Source organism: Haliotis rufescens, unplaced genomic scaffold (assembly GCF_023055435.1).
Source record: "Haliotis rufescens isolate VD_foot unplaced genomic scaffold, xgHalRufe1.0.p SCAF_11, whole genome shotgun sequence".
NCBI lineage: Eukaryota > Metazoa > Mollusca > Gastropoda > Lepetellida > Haliotidae > Haliotis > Haliotis rufescens.
In genome coordinates, this window is record NW_025963791.1 from 6,657,123 (window position 1) to 6,677,452 (window position 20,330).

Here is a 20,330-nt window from a genome sequence, read left to right on the forward strand (position 1 = left end):
AGGCAGTCAACAGGTAAGACATTGGCATCAGTCTTGTGACAGTCAACAGGTAAGACATTGGCATCAGTCTTGTTCCAGTCAACAGGTAAGACATTCATGAGTAGCAGGATATGCCAGGTAATTAAATTAGACAGGTCAGGTTTACCGAATTTTTAGGCTTTCAAGTGATGTTTCTTGAGTTAGTGCTACTTTTTGTACATAAATATGCAATGGTTTTAGCTAATTGAAAACAGCCACATCTGCTGTTACTAGGGCTGGGATGATACACCAACTGTGAGATCTGATACTATCACGATACTTGCATGTGCCCTTATCTGTGGTGCGTAAGCTATCTTTTTCATTGACAGATTGCCAAATGCACAATGGATGAAAATATTTATGTTTTCACTACTCATTTTCACTAGTAATTAGTGTTTGGTGTAACACTTATTCAAGAAAACATTTAAGGTAAAAATCGATACTTTTTACTTAGCGACTGTGATCGATACTTGTATCGAGAAGTAAAAAACCGTGATCGACCGAAGCATTGGTGTATCATCCCACCACTAGTTGTTACTGTGTTAGGAGTGTCATTACCTGGATTAGCAGTGTATTGTCTTCAATCATAGGATGAGACAAGTGTGTAGCTTGGATTTAAAACATTGCCAGGTTGTTCGAAGTATTTAAGAAATATATGACGAGTGGGAGTTGTTTATCGTATTGCAGCCCCAAGTGGTTCATTCTCCCTGCAGTGTTGTATTGTACGACAAACAATGACCACAAGTTGTTTATTTCTTATATGAGATATTAACATTATGTACGACATCTTTAAGGATGATGATAACATGTACAAGCTTTAAAAATATGTACCCGTATTTAAATAATGATGACTCTCAATAGAATCCGACATCGGCAATGTCGGACAAAGAACATTTTATGCACAGGTGGGTATACCCCGCATATTCTCACAATCCCCACGTCGATTACCTGTACCTTTTCTTCCAATACCAATTGTTATATCTCTCTCACCTTTGGACGCGATCGTTTGTTCACTGCCTTTATCTGCGGAGCCCAGCTACATCTATGGGGTACAAGTCACTAGACCCTCCCACTCAAAATAACGTTGTCCAATTAACGATGTCATCAAGTTTGAATCTCAAGAAATGACATCATGTTAGAACAATATTTCATCGTGAAATAAACCACGCTTCGTTCTTCATTGTTCTTTGTGATTTATCGTGTAGCTATCTTATGTAATCAGTAATGAATGGTGTGTATTATGGGGTCGGCCTTTCTCCAAGGCATGTCATAAAGGGAGTGATTTCAAGGGTTGGGTTTGGGGTCAGCCAATATCCCATGCTGACCGACACCCAGTATGATATGATAAGACCATTGCCACTGGGCACTAAGTAAATGAGCAGGTCATCTCAGTGGCTCCCTCTATGTATGGGTTATTAGACGCATTGTGACCTTGGGGACACTCCTCGTGTGTGTGAGTTGAGATTAACACTGCTTTCCAGTTATATCACAACATGTCAGCTTAATGTGTGAGGAAAGCCTGAAGTGATGCCGGTCTGAGATGTTTACCACTTTGGTGAAACCCACAAGCACAGGTATGGTGCTGACAAACCTAGAAACATGATCAGGGCGAACCAGGATTCGAATCCACGCTCAGGTTTCTGGCGTGCCTAAGGGCACAACTCTGCACGGCCCACACAGTCCTCAAAGTCCTCAAAGTCCTCATGTATACACCCTAGGTGTGAGATGCCCACCGTGTGAGATCTGTGAATGACCGTGGTTGCTGTTAATAACGGTGAGTTGTGCGATCTTCCGATCGCTTCACACACGATTTCGCCGATATTAATAAAAACAATATTATAAGGAATTTTGAATAAAATTAATGAAATAAGTTACAAACATAAGTCCAGATATACAAAGAACACTTTTTATAGCCAGACAGTGTAATTACATGATTATTTTGCGTACTTCAGTATGGATTTGTTGACATGGTATTTCCGGTGTTTCGTGCTCACGGTAATGTCTTTCCATGGGGGAAAAAACCATCCAAACTCATAATTTCGTGTATAATGCGCACCCCCTTCTACAATGCTGTGTTTTTTCGAAAAAAAGTGCGCACTATACTCAAGAAAATACGGTCAAATATCAACCTGAACAGGGGAGCTTGTTACCTTTCACTGACACGATCCTACATCAAAGATATATCTTATAACTGGTCCTCATTTCAGGAGTAAAAAGTGAAAAGTGAAATTCTACTTACTGTTTACGAGTTCAATAGGAGTGCTACATGCTCTTTTGCTTCCAATAATGTATATAACAGTATTGAGGATTTCAACATGTGTAAACTGTATGATGCAGTCTTACTCAAATCCATTTTCAGTAGGTGTTTTAAATCCCATGATTGCCAGAGGCATGAATAGTGGCTGTTCGGTCAAGGTGACTATTACCCTTAGGACTGATTTATGCTTTGGTTGAAATGTTTAGAATATGCACATTAGGACAAACAGTCACATGTATAGTCACTCACTTCTTGTTTTATGATGTGAGAATCCTCAGCCGCATCATACCAAAAGATGGTACTTGATTTTACCCTGGCTGAGTCCAGGCATAAAGGGGATAAACCGGTTCATATTTTATTACGAAATCTTTGCATATGTATCAAACACATGCTGAACAGGTGCCTGTTGGTGTAGTGGTATTTCTAAAAAAATATTTTTGGTATTTCCGTGGCAACAAACTGGACATCAACTCAAATATATGTGAGGCTCTCGCATAACTCGGAAACCATTTAATATTTTATTATGAAACTTTGCATGTGTATCAAGCACATGCTGAACTGGTGCCTTTTGCTGTTTCCTTAGGAACAAGTTGGACTTAACCCAAATACAAATTACTTTCATAACCAGAGTATGGGGCAGTCGGGTAGCCTAGTGGTTAAAGGGGCACTGATCTAACGCAATTCCCCGGGACTGGTTGTTGCCTTTGTTATTGTTTTTTCCCAGTGAATACCCGGATGTATAGCAGAAATCTAGACTAGTTCGCGACCTCTGCTGCGCCATTCGTAAGCGCATTAGTCACTTTTATGGGTAGTAATAAGGGTGTATGGTCACATTGATCAACAAAATGAAATACAGTTTTCGAGATAATAAGGAAATGTAGGTATCTTTGTGAGTAGCATCGGTAATGGTGACGAAGTTTTGATAAGTCACTTGCTTGGTAATTTTGCGATTTTCGTTTACACTATTTTGACTTGCAACACAAAGTATATATTTCACCTGAGCATATGCTTTTTTTATAGTGTGCATATTTTTTTACTGTCAAATGTGTAACAAATTTATTAAACGTCTAAATATTCAGTTATTTTACAAAGTGACTGAAAAACGTTTCCATCTGTATTATTATGACAACGAATTCCAAACATTTTGATGTTTAATGTCATCACCAAGAGACTGAAAATGTAACGTTGAAAAGTACATTTCTAAGTTGTTTGGCTTTTAATCCTACATAATAATCTGTTGTGATGTTTGTAGGCCTTTTTGATCGTCTTGATCAATCTGGACAGATTTTTTAGTCAAAATAACTGAAATATTTACACATTTTATAAATTGCCTGAGAGAATCACATTTTACAAGTTGACGGTAATATATACACGCTTACAAAGGAAAAGACCTGTGACAACAACGTCTATCGCGCATTGAAGAATTTCCCAACCAAGACGTAGAGAAACAAGAACGAATCGGTTCAAATGAAGGAAAACAAAATGCAAATATCATAATTACAACCTACCAAATTTATGTGTATAAGTTTTAGGCAGCTTCCTTGTTCGAGGAATGTATCCGTGAATATCCACACAAAGGAACAATATCCCACTCGTCTGCAGCTGTACAAAGAAACTTATTCGATGTCACGTGTCTCAGTAACAATAAAATATTTTAAAAGATATATATCGTTTCGGGATATTATAACCCGTGTTCGTTTCTCAACTGATCGCTTGGATTGTTTCAGGTGTTTTACATAGGTGTCAAGTCTCAATGGTCGGCTGAGAAAGCCCACGTGACAACTATTTTCATAGCGTCCACGGTTCCTAAAAAATCCATTGAGTGATAGATAACAATGATCAATCAATCAACGTATTATCAGTTAACCCTTTGAACAAAGTATGTTGTTTTTACATCGGCACTTCGCGCCATGATATGAGTGTGTTCCCTTTGTTTTAGTAAACCTAGACATGTAAACACTCACTCTTGACATATCCACTGTGCAAGATAACAGTGATTAATCAATCAACGTATTTTCTGTTAATCCTTTGATGACTAGGAACGATCCGTTGATTTACAAAAAAAGTAAATCAAGTGATCATTCATCTCTTGCTGGGCTGCCACGTGCATATTACATAACACACATTTCACCTCACTTCAAACCTGGATTTAGATTGAATAATTACCCCAGACACAATAAATGCCAAATGGGAACCTTTGTCAGGTAATATAAGTGGTGCTACCACTAATTGTACCTGTAATAAATTCATTAATTGAGCATCAAGTGAATGACGACAAATACACAAGTGTAGGGTTATACGAGAAAACGTGGATGACAACAAGGGAGTAGTAATCGTATTATCGACGCAAGCCGAAATCCGAAAATGCTTTCACTGCATGGATACTGTTTTTAGTATTAAGCTAAAACCATCTGGGGTATTTCCAAATGACGACATCCGATGAGCTCTGTTTGTTTAGGCTGAAGAAATGAATTAACATGCGCCTTTTGTCGAAATCTTTATAGATCACAGTTAACCAATCAGTGTTCAAAAATGCGTAAAACAAATATTGCCTCCAGCCTCCAAGTTTATTTAGCTGTCCTTGCAGATGGTACCCCAGTCTCTGGTCACGCTCAGTTGCGTTGCGTATCATCCGGGTACTCACGGGGGAAAAACAATAACAAAGGCAACAACCAGTCCGTTAGATCAGTGCCCCTTTAAAGCGTTCGCTTGTCACGCTGAAGATCCCGGTTTGATTCCCGACATTGGTACAATGTGTGAAGCCCATTTCTGGTGTCCTCGCCGTGATATTACTGGAATATGGTTAAAAGGGGCGTAGAACCATATTCAGTCAGTCATTCATACCAGAGTAGACTTAACAACCAGATGGGTTATAGTGTATATGATCTATAATTTTTTTGAATATATTATCCATGAGACTATGTCCATATTAACTGAGCGCTGAAATTGCAATGCATTTTAGGATTTTCTACAAAAAGATCAGCGCAGGGTTGTCTGAGAACTGTTACCAGAATTGACTAATTGAGATGTATAACACTTGACAAAGGAACTTGTACAAGGTATATCATGAATGGAAAAAGAAAAGCACAAACCACAATTTACAAGTGGCACCCGAGCCAGCCTACTTCTTTGCTTGCAATTAGGCCATTCTCTAAAGGTTCCAGTGAACTTGCGCCAGAAACCTATGATTGAATCCCGGTTCGGCCCGATTATGTTTCTAGGTTTGTCAGCACCATACCCGTGCTCGTGGGTTTCACCGAAGTGGTAAACGTCTTAGACCTGCATCACTTCAGGCTTTCCTCCCACATTAAGCTGACACCCGTGATATAACTGGAATAATGTTAAAAGTGGCGTTAAACCCAACTCACTCACTCCAGTGAACTTATCCAGACTGATGCCGAAATGTTTTTGTTCTGGAGTCACTCTCCCTTTCTCTGTATATTCTCTACTAAATGAACAAAATTCTAAAGTGCCCCATCATGGGGAATAATGATAATGCTGTTTTCTTGTTTGGAATGCAATGCTACGTCCAATTTCACCTTATCATGTTGGAGTAATAGGTTTGATGTTCAAAAGCTTTATCACAACAATGCCTGAATTTGATAAATCAAGCAGAAAAACTTGTTTTTAGTCCCCAGGGAATATCAAGATCTCACTCACATTTCCGTTTCCATTCAACCCCTAGAATAATGGAACTTATATATTGATTGTTTTCACCTACATAAAGTACAGCCATGGCTGCTTGGCTTGTCTCAGTCTCCTCCCTGCTCCCTGTTGGTGAGATTTAATTCACTCTCCTTGAGACCATTGTGATATTAAAGCAAAGCTGTACATCTGTTGTCCAACTTGGATTATTCGTCGTGTGAACTATTGTTGAAAGACCCCCTAGGGATTCCAAGGTTAGAATTAACCCCGAGCGATGTGCTGGTTGTAAGCGGTGAGTTTATGGATCTGATGGCCAAGCTCTGAGACTTTGTTGATTGCATGTCATTGTACCATAAAGGCTCATAATATCAATCTCTGGTTTGCCTGGACAGACTTGATTATTTACTGGCCATGGTCGTATAGCTGCAGTGTTGCAGCGTTAAACACACAAGTAATGTTATAAGTACTGTGGAAGAGACAATCTGTCATTCTCAGTTACAAGTATTATTCTATATACTTCCCATGATTTCTTTTTGCGAAGAAAATCAAGAAAAATGTATGTTTCCTGAGAACAAGTTGAGACATGAGCGCAGTCAATCTATTGCTGGAACACATCACCTATAATGTGACATCCTAACCAATGGAAGACATCATGATGTGTTCAAATGATAACACACTGCTATGGGCCACCTTGCAAAAATTGAAAACAGTTGAACCAATGGCTTGAACTAGCCAATCAGCATGAAGCCAAAAATATTATGCTTTGTGAGAATTACTGAAAAGATTGCACCAATATTTTCCCTGTTGAGGAGAGATAATAAAAACAAAACAAACATTGTTTCGGTTCATGTAACATGAACATTTAGCATAAACACCACATACTTCGTGGAAATCAGTTCGTGGCATTCTTTTCATGTGCAGAAAATGAATTCTGACACGTGATGCATTGCAATAGTCAGTTAGACTTTTTGTTCGTTGGAGCAAGACACACTTCACCTTCGTGGTCGTAGACCAGTATTCGTGGTCTTTATGGATATAAGTTGGACCAATATTCGTGGTCATTATAAATGTAAAATGTGTACTTGCTCCTATAGTTAATTATTCATTCCTACATTCGTGGTCATGGACCTTCCATAGTTTCTTTATATATATATAAGAAGAGAATCATGTTTAGTTCCTCATATATGTCATAAGAGGAGAATCATGTTAGTTCCTCATATATGTCATAAGAAGAGAATCATGTTAGTTCCTCATATATGTCATAAGAAGAGAATCATGTTTAGTTCCCCATACATGTCATAAGAAGAGAATCACGTTTAGTTCCCCATACATGTCTTAAGAAGAAAATCATGTTTAGTTCCTCATACATGTCATAAGAAGAGAATCACATTAGTTCCTCATACATGTCTTAAGAAGAGAATCACGTTTAGTTCCCCAAATATGTCTTAAGAAGAGAATCATGTTTAGTTCCCCATATATGTCATAAGAAGAGAATCACGTTTAGTTCCCCATATATGTCATAAGAAGAGAATCACATTAGTTCCTCATACATGTCTTAAGAAGAGAATCACGTTTAGTTCCCCAAATATGTCTTAAGAAGAGAATCATGTTTAGTTCCCCATATATGTCATAAGAAGAGAATCACGTTTAGTTCCCCATATATGTCTTAAGAAGAGAATCATGTTTAGTTCCTCATATATGTCATAAGAAGGGAATCACGTTAGTTCCTCATACATGTCTTAAGAAGAGAATCACGTTTAGTTCCCCATACATGTCATAAGAAGAGAATCACGTTAGTTCCTCATACATGTCTTAAGAAGAGAATAACGTTTAGTTCCCTACACATGTCATAAGAAGAGAATCACGTTTAGTTCCCCATACATGTCATAAGAAGAGAATCACGTTAGTTCCTCATACATGTCTTAAGAGGAGAATCACGTTTAGTTCCCTATACATGTCATAAGAAGAGAATCACGTTAGTTCCTCATACATGTCTTAAGAAGAGAATCACGTTTAGTTCCTCATACATGTCTTAAGAAGAGAATCACGTTTAGTTCCCCATACATGTCTTAAGAAGAGAATCACATTAGTTCCTCATACATGTCATTAGAAGAGAATCACGTTAGTTCCTCATACATGTCTTAAGAAGAGAATCACGTTTAGTTCCCCATACATGTCATAAGAAGAGAATCACGTTAGTTCCTCATACATGTCTTAAGAAGAGAATAACGTTTAGTTCCCTACACATGTCATAAGAAGAGAATCACGTTTAGTTCCCCATACATGTCATAAGAAGAGAATCACGTTAGTTCCTCATACATGTCTTAAGAGGAGAATCACGTTTAGTTCCCTATACATGTCATAAGAAGAGAATCACGTTAGTTCCTCATACATGTCTTAAGAAGAGAATCACGTTTAGTTCCTCATACATGTCATAAGAAGAGAATCACGTTAGTTCCTCATACATGTCTTAAGAAGAGAATCATGTTTAGTTCCCCATACATGTCATAAGAAGAGAATCACGTTAGTTCCTCATACATGTCTTAAGAAGAGAATCACGTTTAGTTCCCCATATATGTCATAAGAAGAGAATCACGTTTAGTTCCCTATACATGTCATAAGGAGAGAAACACGTTTAGTTCATCATACATGTCATAAGAAGAGAATCACGTTTAGTTCATCATACATGTCATAAGAAGAGAATCACGTTTAGTTCCCTATACATGTCATAAGGAGAGAAACACGTTTAGTTCATCATACATGTCATAAGAAGAGAATCACGTTTAGTTCCCTATACATGTCATAAGAAGAGAATCATGTTTAGTTCCTCATATATGTCTTAAGAAGAGAATCACGTTTAGTTCCTCATACATGTCATAAGAAGAGAATCATGTTTAGTTCCCTATAAATGTCATAAGAAGAGAATCACGTTTAGTTCATTATACATGTCATAAGAAGAGAATCACGTTTAGTTCCCTATACATGTCATAAGAAGAGAATCACGTTTAGTTCCTTATACATGTCATAAGAAGAGAATCACGTTTAGTTCCCTTCCTCTGCGCAGCATTCCCTTGGGGTAATAGCTCCATGTAATTAAGTAATTAGTTAATTTGAAATTTCTCACCCTCATTGCCTGATCGCTCTATGTGTACCAGCTGACCCTAGTGGGGATTGGGTGGTCTCAATGGCATGTGAGTGTGATTAGAGAATCATGTTTAGTTCCTCATATATGTCTTAAGAAGAGAATCACGTTTAGTTCCTCATACATGTCATAAGAAGAGAATAACGTTTAGTTCCCTATACATGTCATAAGAAGAGAATCACGTTAGTTCCTCATACATGTCATAAGAAGAGAATCACGTTAGTTCCTCATACATGTCTTAAGAAGAGAATCACGTTTAGTTCCCCATACATGTCATAAGAAGAGAATCACGTTAGTTCCTCATACATGTCTTAAGAAGAGAATAACGTTTAGTTCCCTATACATGTCATAAGAAGAGAATCACGTTTAGTTCCCCATACATGTCATAAGAAGAGAATCACGTTAGTTCCTCATACATGTCTTAAGAAGAGAATCACGTTTAGTTCCCTATACATGTCATAAGAAGAGAATCACGTTAGTTCCTCATACGTCTTAAGAAGAGAATCACGTTTAGTTCCCCATATATGTCATAAGAATAGAATCACGTTTAGTTCCCTATACACGTCATAAGAAGAGAATCACGTTTAGTTCATCATACATGTCATAAGAAGAGAATCACGTTTAGTTCCCTATACATGTCATAAGGAGAGAATCACGTTTAGTTCATCATACATGTCATAAGAAGAGAATCACGTTTAGTTCCCTATACATGTCATAAGAAGAGAATCATGTTTAGTTCCTCATATATGTCTTAAGAAGAGAATCACGTTTAGTTCCTCATACATGTCATAAGAAGAGAATCATGTTTAGTTCCCTATAAATGTCATAAGAAGAGAATCACGTTTAGTTCCCTATACATGTCATAAGAAGAGAATCACGTTTAGTTCATCATACATGTCATAAGAAGAGAATCACGTTTAGTTCCCTATACATGTCATAAGAAGAGAATCACATTTAGTTCCCTATACATGTCATAAGAAGAGAATCACGTTTAGTTCCCTTCCTCTGCGCAGCATTCCCTTGGGGTAATATCTCCATGTAATTAAGTAATTAGTTAATTTGAAATTGCTCACCCTCATTGCCTGATCGCTCTATGTGTACCAGCTGACCCTAGTGGGGATTGGGTGGTCTCAATGGCATGTGAGTGTGATTAGAGAATCATGTTTAGTTCCTCATATATGTCTTAAGAAGAGAATCACGTTTAGTTCCTCATACATGTCATAAGAAGAGAATAACGTTTAGTTCCCTATACATGTCATAAGAAGAGAATCACGTTAGTTCCTCATACATGTCATAAGAAGAGAATCACGTTAGTTCCTCATACATGTCTTAAGAAGAGAATCACGTTTAGTTCCCCATACATGTCATAAGAAGAGAATCACGTTAGTTCCTCATACATGTCTTAAGAAGAGAATAACGTTTAGTTCCCTATACATGTCATAAGAAGAGAATCACGTTTAGTTCCCCATACATGTCATAAGAAGAGAATCACGTTAGTTCCTCATACATGTCTTAAGAAGAGAATCACGTTTAGTTCCTCATACATGTCATAAGAAGAGAATCACGTTAGTTCCTCATACGTCTTAAGAAGAGAATCACGTTTAGTTCCTCATACATGTCATAAGAAGAGAATCACGTTAGTTCCTCATACATGTCTTAAGAAGAGAATCATGTTTAGTTCCCCATACATGTCATAAGAAGAGAATCACGTTAGTTCCTCATACATGTCTTAAGAAGAGAATCACGTTTAGTTCCCCATATATGTCATAAGAATAGAATCACGTTTAGTTCCCTATACACGTCATAAGAAGAGAATCACGTTTAGTTCATCATACATGTCATAAGAAGAGAATCACGTTTAGTTCCCTATACATGTCATAAGGAGAGAATCACGTTTAGTTCATCATACATGTCATAAGAAGAGAATCACGTTTAGTTCCCTATACATGTCATAAGAAGAGAATCATGTTTAGTTCCTCATATATGTCTTAAGAAGAGAATCACGTTTAGTTCCTCATACATGTCATAAGAAGAGAATCATGTTTAGTTCCCTATAAATGTCATAAGAAGAGAATCACGTTTAGTTCCCTATACATGTCATAAGAAGAGAATCACGTTTAGTTCATCATACATGTCATAAGAAGAGAATCACGTTTAGTTCCCTATACATGTCATAAGAAGAGAATCACATTTAGTTCCCTATACATGTCATAAGAAGAGAATCACGTTTAGTTCCCTTCCTCTGCGCAGCATTCCCTTGGGGTAATATCTCCATGTAATTAAGTAATTAGTTAATTTGAAATTGCTCACCCTCATTGCCTGATCGCTCTATGTGTACCAGCTGACCCTAGTGGGGATTGGGTGGTCTCAATGGCATGTGAGTGTGATTAGAGAATTATGTTTAGTTCCTCATATATGTCTTAAGAAGAGAATCACGTTTAGTTCCTCATACATGTCATAAGAAGAGAATAACGTTTAGTTCCCTATACATGTCATAAGAAGAGAATGTTTAGTTCCTCATATATGTCTTAAGAAGAGAATCACGTTTAGTTCCTCATACATGTCATAAGAAGAGAATCACGTTAGTTCCTCATACATGTCTTAAGAAGAGAATCACGTTTAGTTCCTCATACATGTCTTAAGAAGAGAATCACGTTTAGTTCCCCATACATGTCTTAAGAAGAGAATCACATTAGTTCCTCATACATGTCATTAGAAGAGAATCACGTTAGTTCCTCATACATGTCTTAAGAAGAGAATCACGTTTAGTTCCCCATACATGTCATAAGAAGAGAATCACGTTAGTTCCTCATACATGTCTTAAGAAGAGAATAACGTTTAGTTCCCTACACATGTCATAAGAAGAGAATCACGTTTAGTTCCCCATACATGTCATAAGAAGAGAATCACGTTAGTTCCTCATACATGTCTTAAGAGGAGAATCACGTTTAGTTCCCTATACATGTCATAAGAAGAGAATCACGTTAGTTCCTCATACATGTCTTAAGAAGAGAATCACGTTTAGTTCCTCATACATGTCATAAGAAGAGAATCACGTTAGTTCCTCATACATGTCTTAAGAAGAGAATCATGTTTAGTTCCCCATACATGTCATAAGAAGAGAATCACGTTAGTTCCTCATACATGTCTTAAGAAGAGAATCACGTTTAGTTCCCCATATATGTCATAAGAAGAGAATCACGTTTAGTTCCCTATACATGTCATAAGGAGAGAAACACGTTTAGTTCATCATACATGTCATAAGAAGAGAATCACGTTTAGTTCATCATACATGTCATAAGAAGAGAATCTCGTTTAGTTCCCTATACATGTCATAAGGAGAGAAACACGTTTAGTTCATCATACATGTCATAAGAAGAGAATCACGTTTAGTTCCCTATACATGTCATAAGAAGAGAATCACGTTTAGTTCCCTATACATGTCATAAGAAGAGAATCATGTTTAGTTCCTCATATATGTCTTAAGAAGAGAATCACGTTTAGTTCCTCATACATGTCATAAGAAGAGAATCATGTTTAGTTCCCTATAAATGTCATAAGAAGAGAATCACGTTTAGTTCATTATACATGTCATAAGAAGAGAATCACGTTTAGTTCCCTATACATGTCATAAGAAGAGAATCACGTTTAGTTCCTTATACATGTCATAAGAAGAGAATCACGTTTAGTTCCCTTCCTCTGCGCAGCATTCCCTTGGGGTAATAGCTCCATGTAATTAAGTAATTAGTTAATTTGAAATTTCTCACCCTCATTGCCTGATCGCTCTATGTGTACCAGCTGACCCTAGTGGGGATTGGGTGGTCTCAATGGCATGTGAGTGTGATTAGAGAATCATGTTTAGTTCCTCATATATGTCTTAAGAAGAGAATCACGTTTAGTTCCTCATACATGTCATAAGAAGAGAATAACGTTTAGTTCCCTATACATGTCATAAGAAGAGAATCACGTTAGTTCCTCATACATGTCATAAGAAGAGAATCACGTTAGTTCCTCATACATGTCTTAAGAAGAGAATCACGTTTAGTTCCCCATACATGTCATTAGAAGAGAATCACGTTAGTTCCTCATACATGTCTTAAGAAGAGAATAACGTTTAGTTCCCTATACATGTCATAAGAAGAGAATCACGTTTAGTTCCCCATACATGTCATAAGAAGAGAATCACGTTAGTTCCTCATACATGTCTTAAGAAGAGAATCACGTTTAGTTCCCTATACATGTCATAAGAAGAGAATCACGTTAGTTCCTCATACGTCTTAAGAAGAGAATCACGTTTAGTTCATCATGCATGTCATAAGAAGAGAATCACGTTAGTTCCTCATACATGTCTTAAGAAGAGAATCATGTTTAGTTCCCCATACATGTCATAAGAAGAGAATCACGTTAGTTCCTCATACATGTCTTAAGAAGAGAATCACGTTTAGTTCCCTATACATGTCATAAGAAGAGAATCACGTTAGTTCCTCATACGTCTTAAGAAGAGAATCACGTTTAGTTCCCCATATATGTCATAAGAATAGAATCACGTTTAGTTCCCTATACACGTCATAAGAAGAGAATCACGTTTAGTTCATCATACATGTCATAAGAAGAGAATCACGTTTAGTTCCCTATACATGTCATAAGGAGAGAATCACGTTTAGTTCATCATACATGTCATAAGAAGAGAATCACGTTTAGTTCCCTATACATGTCATAAGAAGAGAATCATGTTTAGTTCCTCATATATGTCTTAAGAAGAGAATCACGTTTAGTTCCTCATACATGTCATAAGAAGAGAATCATGTTTAGTTCCCTATAAATGTCATAAGAAGAGAATCACGTTTAGTTCCCTATACATGTCATAAGAAGAGAATCACGTTTAGTTCATCATACATGTCATAAGAAGAGAATCACGTTTAGTTCCCTATACATGTCATAAGAAGAGAATCACATTTAGTTCCCTATACATGTCATAAGAAGAGAATCACGTTTAGTTCCCTTCCTCTGCGCAGCATTCCCTTGGGGTAATATCTCCATGTAATTAAGTAATTAGTTAATTTGAAATTGCTCACCCTCATTGCCTGATCGCTCTATGTGTACCAGCTGACCCTAGTGGGGATTGGGTGGTCTCAATGGCATGTGAGTGTGATTAGAGAATTATGTTTAGTTCCTCATATATGTCTTAAGAAGAGAATCACGTTTAGTTCCTCATACATGTCATAAGAAGAGAATCACGTTTAGTTCCCTATACATGTCATAAGAAGAGAATGTTTAGTTCCTCATATATGTCTTAAGAAGAGAATCACGTTTAGTTCCTCATACATGTCATAAGAAGAGAATCACGTTTAGTTCACTATACGTGTCATAAGAAGAGAATCACGTTTAGTTCCCTATACATGTCATAAGAAGAGAATCACGTTTAGTTCCCTATACATGTCATAAGAAGAGAATCATGTTTAGTTCCTCATATATGTCTTAAGAAGAGAATCACGTTTAGTTCATCATACATGTCATAAGAAGAGAATCACGTTTAGTTCCCTATACATGTCATAAGAAGAGAATCACGTTTAGTTCATCATGCATGTCATAAGAAGAGAATCACGTTTAGTTCATCATGCATGTCATAAGAAGAGAATCACGTTTAGTTCATCATACATGTCATAAGAAGAGAATCATGTTTAGTTCCCTATACATGTCATAAGAAGAGAATCACGTTTAGTTCCTCATACATGTCATAAGAAGAGAATCACGTTTAGTTCCCTATACATGTCATAAGAAGAGAATCACGTTTAGTTCATCATACATGTCATAAGAAGAGAATCACGTTTAGTTCCCTATACATGTCATAAGAAGAGAATCACGTTTAGTTCCCCATTAATTGTATAAATTCAAGTGGAGTTAGAATGACGAAAGGTAGACATGTGAACGTCGCCTTCCTCTGCGCAGCATTCCCTTGGGGTAATAGCTCCATGTAATTAAGTAATTAGTTAATTTGAAATTTCTCCCCCTCATTGCCTGATCGCCCTTTGTGTACCAGCTGACCCTAGTGGGGATTGGGTGGTCTCAATGGCATGTGAGTGTGATTAGTTATTTGATGGGGAAAATCCACAGGGTTCGATTTGACTGCTGGCCCAGTGGCCTGTGGCCAGTTAAAATTACAAAGGGCTTGCTGAAACGTAGAGTAGATGGCCTGTCTGGTGAGTCAAAATTTCACCCCTTCTCCGTGTGTTTGATTTTTTAATGGATCATCTCAGTAGAATGACAACTGTCCGCCATTTTGTAATGTTGTGTACAACTACTTCTTTGTTTGCTCATAAATCGCCATGAAATGAAGCAAATGGAAGCCAAGATTTAATCTCAGATTGCGGGAAAAAAACTTCTAAATTCTCAAATTTTCAGAGCCCACCTCAGGTTCGGACACTTTGCGGCCTCAACTATTTAGTTGTAGGCCAGTTAGTTTGGAGAAAGGCCAGTACCTTTTTAAAGGAGCAAGCCCTGCTGGCAACATACAAATTTGTTGTTAAATTTTCCCCTGAATCGAGGGAAGGTCAGCTCTCAGCATGAAAGACAGTGTCAAATGGGATGGTGCTCAGATGGTAGTAGTGGTGTTGTGTTCACTGGGTCTGCTTCCACGTGAAGTATTGGTCTTCTGAAACTCATGCTTGTTGCAAGAGGAGACTAATGGGATCGGGTGGTCAGGCTTGCTGACTTTGTTGATGCAGGTACCTTATCTCAATTGCACAGTTCGATGCTCATGATGTCAATCTCTAGATTTTCTGTCCAGATTTGATTATTTCTAGAGAAGGGTTAAATATTAACGCAAGTCTGGTAATCCGAAACCAATACAATTCAGGAAAGACTAGTGATATTTCCTTGTGGACTACATTTTTTTAACAGGTAGATGGCAACTTTGTTACAGATGTTTTTTGCAGACTTCTGAAAATATAAATCAATTCTATCCCTGCAGACTGCCATCAAGCTAGAATATTGCTGAATGCAGTGTTAAACAACAAAACAGACAAACAAACAAACAAACAAACACAGGATTAGCTATGTGAGGAGCTAATTACATTGATTATGGTGATAACATTTCTGTCTAGTCTGTGGGATAATGGTGGTCGGCAGTTGAAGGTGCTGTAGTTTGCAGTGAGGAGATTGAGAAGAGGAGTCCCTCAGGGGTGCCAGAAAAATATGATCCCAGATTCACCCTGGTTTTATAAGCTCCATACCTGTGCCTGGGACCTGCACTGCACCTGCCCTCCCCCCTCACCAAACAGGCAATGTTGTAAAACATGAACCTGCATCACTAAACCCATCACTTTGTTCAAGCAACACATTGTGCCAAGAAACAGCGACAGATGTCAATTATATCATTAAAAAATGAGAATTATTGCCCATGTGAACAAACAGATTGGCCATTTCAAATGTTATTGTACCATCTAGCTCTAGTACCAATAGACCCGTGAAATCCAAGAAACAGGGACAGATGTCAATTATATCATTAAAAAATGAGAATTATTGCCCATGTGAACAAACAGATTGCCCATTTCAAATGTTATTGTACCATCCAGCTCTAGTACCAATAGACCCGTGAAATCCAAGAAACAGGGACAGATGTCAATTATATCATTAAAAAATGAGAATTATTGCCCATGTGAACAAACAGATTGCCCATTTCAAATGTTATTGTACCATCCAGCTCTAGTACCAATAGACCTGTGAAATCCGGGTTAGAATATGTCTTCTTAAACCCATGCTTCCGTAAAAGGCGACTTTGCTTGTCTAAGAGGCAACTAACGGATCAAGTGGTCAGGCTCAGTTGGTTAATGCATGTCATCACATCCCAATGCATGGATCGATGCTCATGATGTCAATCATTGGATTGTCTGATTCAGACTCGATTATTTACAGCGCCAATATGGCTGGAATATTGGTGAGCGAGGCATTAAACAATAAACAATCAAACTAGTACCAATAATATTTCCCAGGTGAGCTAAACCTTGGTTAGAACTGATCTTCAGCCACCCATGCTTGTTGTAACAGGCGACTAAGGAATCGGGTGGTCAGACTCGCTTACTTGATTGATGCATTGCATTGTAAATCAATTGTGTAGATCAACATGATCAATGCTCATGATGTCGCTCACTGTATTGTCTGGTACAGACTTGATTATTTATAGACCGCCTCATATTGCTGGACTTATACTGTGTGGGTCTTAAACAACAAACAAAACAAACAGGGATAGGTGAGCCCCATCACTCCACAAATCCTCCTCCTCCATATCAGTTAGGACCATCTGTCAGTGCTCCGGCTGCAATACCATTACAACTCAAATAAAATATCACCAGTACTTTGTTTGGTTGACTTTCTGTTGATAATAAGTAGATCCTGAAATGAGAGGCGTGTGACTCGTCGGAACAGGGAACAAATTGATTCCCTCAAGTGATGACAGCAGCCAGGGAGCTGGTGCGCAGTCCTCCCAGGGGTGTCAGGGGAATAGGGCGTGTATGAATTATAAATCGGTAAAAAGACGACCAGCATCCACCCGACACCTTGCTACGCCAGTTCATGTTTGTCAGGTCCCTGGTGTAATGCAAACAACAGGCGGCCGACGCTAACAAGATTTGTAATGATTTGATGAGAAGCACTTCAGCAATGCATTACGCTAATTGTATCTTAAATCATGGTTCACTTATGAATTCATGTATGATGTATTGGATTGTTAATATGAATGATGCTGGTTATTTGTGGGAATGATAATTGGGGTTTATTGATTCGTGCAAAAATAGTTTATTTTGATTTTTCTTATTAAAAAGTTTTGAATAAAGTAATCTATTCCAGTGTTGAAACTTAGGGAGGTCACAGTGTCTTGACTCTGGGAACACCCCCAGTCTCTTCATTTTAGGATTGTCTGAGAGGAATATCCATGTTAAACTGTGGAATGGCATCTCAATGGGTTAAGACTTTAAAACAATTAGAAGATACAGAGACAGACATTTGTGAAAAGAATTAAATGAGGAATAAATCTTGTATCTTCCATCTATTGCACCATATAAGATAGGAATATAGAAGGAACCGTGTTTATTTCACGATAAATCATTGTTCTATCATAACATCGTTTCTGGATATTTGAATATGTGCTCACAACTTGATGATGTCGTACATTGGACAACGTTATTTTTGAGAGGGAAGTATCTATTGAGTTGTTCCCCAATGATGTAGCTGGAGTGCACAGATGAATGCAATGGCCAAACAATCGCATCCAGAAGAGGGAGAGATATGACAGTCAGTATTGGGAGAAAAGGTGCAGATAATCGACGTGAAAATTGTAAGAATACCAAACTTAACCCCCCTGTACATAAAATGGAGTTGTCCGACATTGCCGAGGTCGGATTGTTTTCGGGGAGTCATCATTATTTAGAAATAGGTAAATGTTTTGAAAGCTTTCACAGTTTACTGACATCCTTAAAAAGGCTGTACAAAATGTTGATTTCTAAGACATAAGAAATAAACGACTCGTGGTCGTTGTTTATCTTACAATAAAACACATCAGGGAGAATAAACAACTTGGGGCGCAATTACATCTCAGAAAAAAACAGAGGTGTGGTGATGTAAGTTGTATTGAAGAGGCTTATCACAGTGGAAGGCGCCAGAAATGGTCATGACACATTGTTCCCATGTGGGAAATTCAACCTGAACCTTCAGCGTGACGAGAAAACACTTAAACCACTAGGCTAGCACACTGCCCCCAACTTACACAAAGAGTGAGTGAGTGAGTTGGGTTTAACGCCGCTTTAACAGTATTCCAGTTATATCGTGGCGTGTCAGCTTAATGTGGGAGGAAAGCCCGAAGTGATGCAGATCTCAGACGTTTACCACTTCGGTGAAACCCACGGGTATGGTGCTGACAAACCTGTTACATAATCGCGGCAAACCAGGATTCGAACCAACAATCATAGGTTTCTGGCGTGGCCAAGGGACACAACTCTGCACAACGAATCGCGCCGCCTTAGACGACTAGGCCACCCGTGCCCCCACTTACACAAAGAATAAATGAAAGGTCATTAATACTATTGTGTGTTTTTTTTTTTCAGAAATACAAATGGATTGGGGAGATATCAGAGGAGATGAAGAACCTGTGCTGACATCTACACATGTATATAACTTTATGTAAATTATTCATGATCCATCGTCAACAATAAAACATCATTTACAGACCAAGGATTATTCTTTTCATTGTAAAATGTCCATGTACTAACAAAGATTCCCATGTCACTTCCAGTGTTTTAAGGTACTGTACCTATCTGTGGAGAGTTGTGTCCCTTTATCATGCCAGGATCCTTGGTCAGCACAATACCTCTGCCTGTTGGTTTCTCCAAGGTGGTAAAATTCCTGTGTAGCTGTTGTAGCAGTTTCATGAGGAATTGGTGTTCAGCAACCCATGCTTGTAGTAAGAGGCGACTAACAGGATCAGGTGGTCAGGCTCTCTGACTTGGTCGATGCATGGCATTGTATCCCAACTGCCTACATCGATGCTCATGATGTCAATCACTGGATTGTCCTGTACAGATTTGATTATTTACAGACAGCTGTCATTTAGCTGGAATACTGCTGAGTGTAACGTTAAACAACAAACAAACAAACAAACAAAGTATCACGAGGGGTACTTTAGGTTTTATGTGTTCTTCCTTGGGTTTTATGCCACAAGCCGGGGTCCCATGTTAGTTTTATACCACGATGGACTCATAAAACCACATGGTCCCCAAGTGATCCTGCTACAAGAATTTATCTTATGGACATGTTTTAATCTGCCATTGGGGGGCACAGGTGGCCCAGTCGTGTAAGGCGCCGCGATTCGCTGTGCAGAGTTGCGTCCCTTGGGCACGTCAGAAACCTATGATTGTGGGTTCGAATCCGGTTCGCCCCGATTATGTTTCTAGGTTTGTCAGCACCATACCCGTGCTCGTGGGTTTCACCGAAGTGGTAAACGTCTGAGACCGGCATCACTTTGGGCTCTCCTCCCACATTAAGCTGATAATATAACTGGAATACTGTTAAAAGCGGCTTTAAACCCAACTCACTCACTAATCTGCCATTGTAAAAGAATTAGAACAAATTCAAAATTGATAGAAAACAGCTGTTCCATTGAGCTGAGGTTAACTTGTGCTTTGTCACATGAATTTCATTGACTTGAAAAGGGAAAGCGGCTTTTGCTTCGAAGTGGGTTAAATGGATTTATTCTTCCGATCAAAACTCCAGGTGTAG

General features: G+C 38.2%; 1 protein-coding gene across 1 annotated transcript in view; it reads left to right on the plus strand.

Annotated features, from left to right (window-relative positions):
* The window catches only part of LOC124134279 (nucleolar protein dao-5-like), a 37,410-nt gene extending 18,128 nt beyond the window's left edge, over nt 1-19,282 (plus strand). Inside the window, exon 10 of the mRNA XM_046499011.2 lies at nt 19,160-19,282. Within this exon, the coding sequence (XP_046354967.2) occupies nt 19,160-19,210 (51 nt within the window). The 3' untranslated portion in view covers nt 19,211-19,282. The remainder of the gene's footprint in view (nt 1-19,159) is intronic.
* Nucleotides 19,283-20,330: the final 1,048 nt, after the last annotated feature.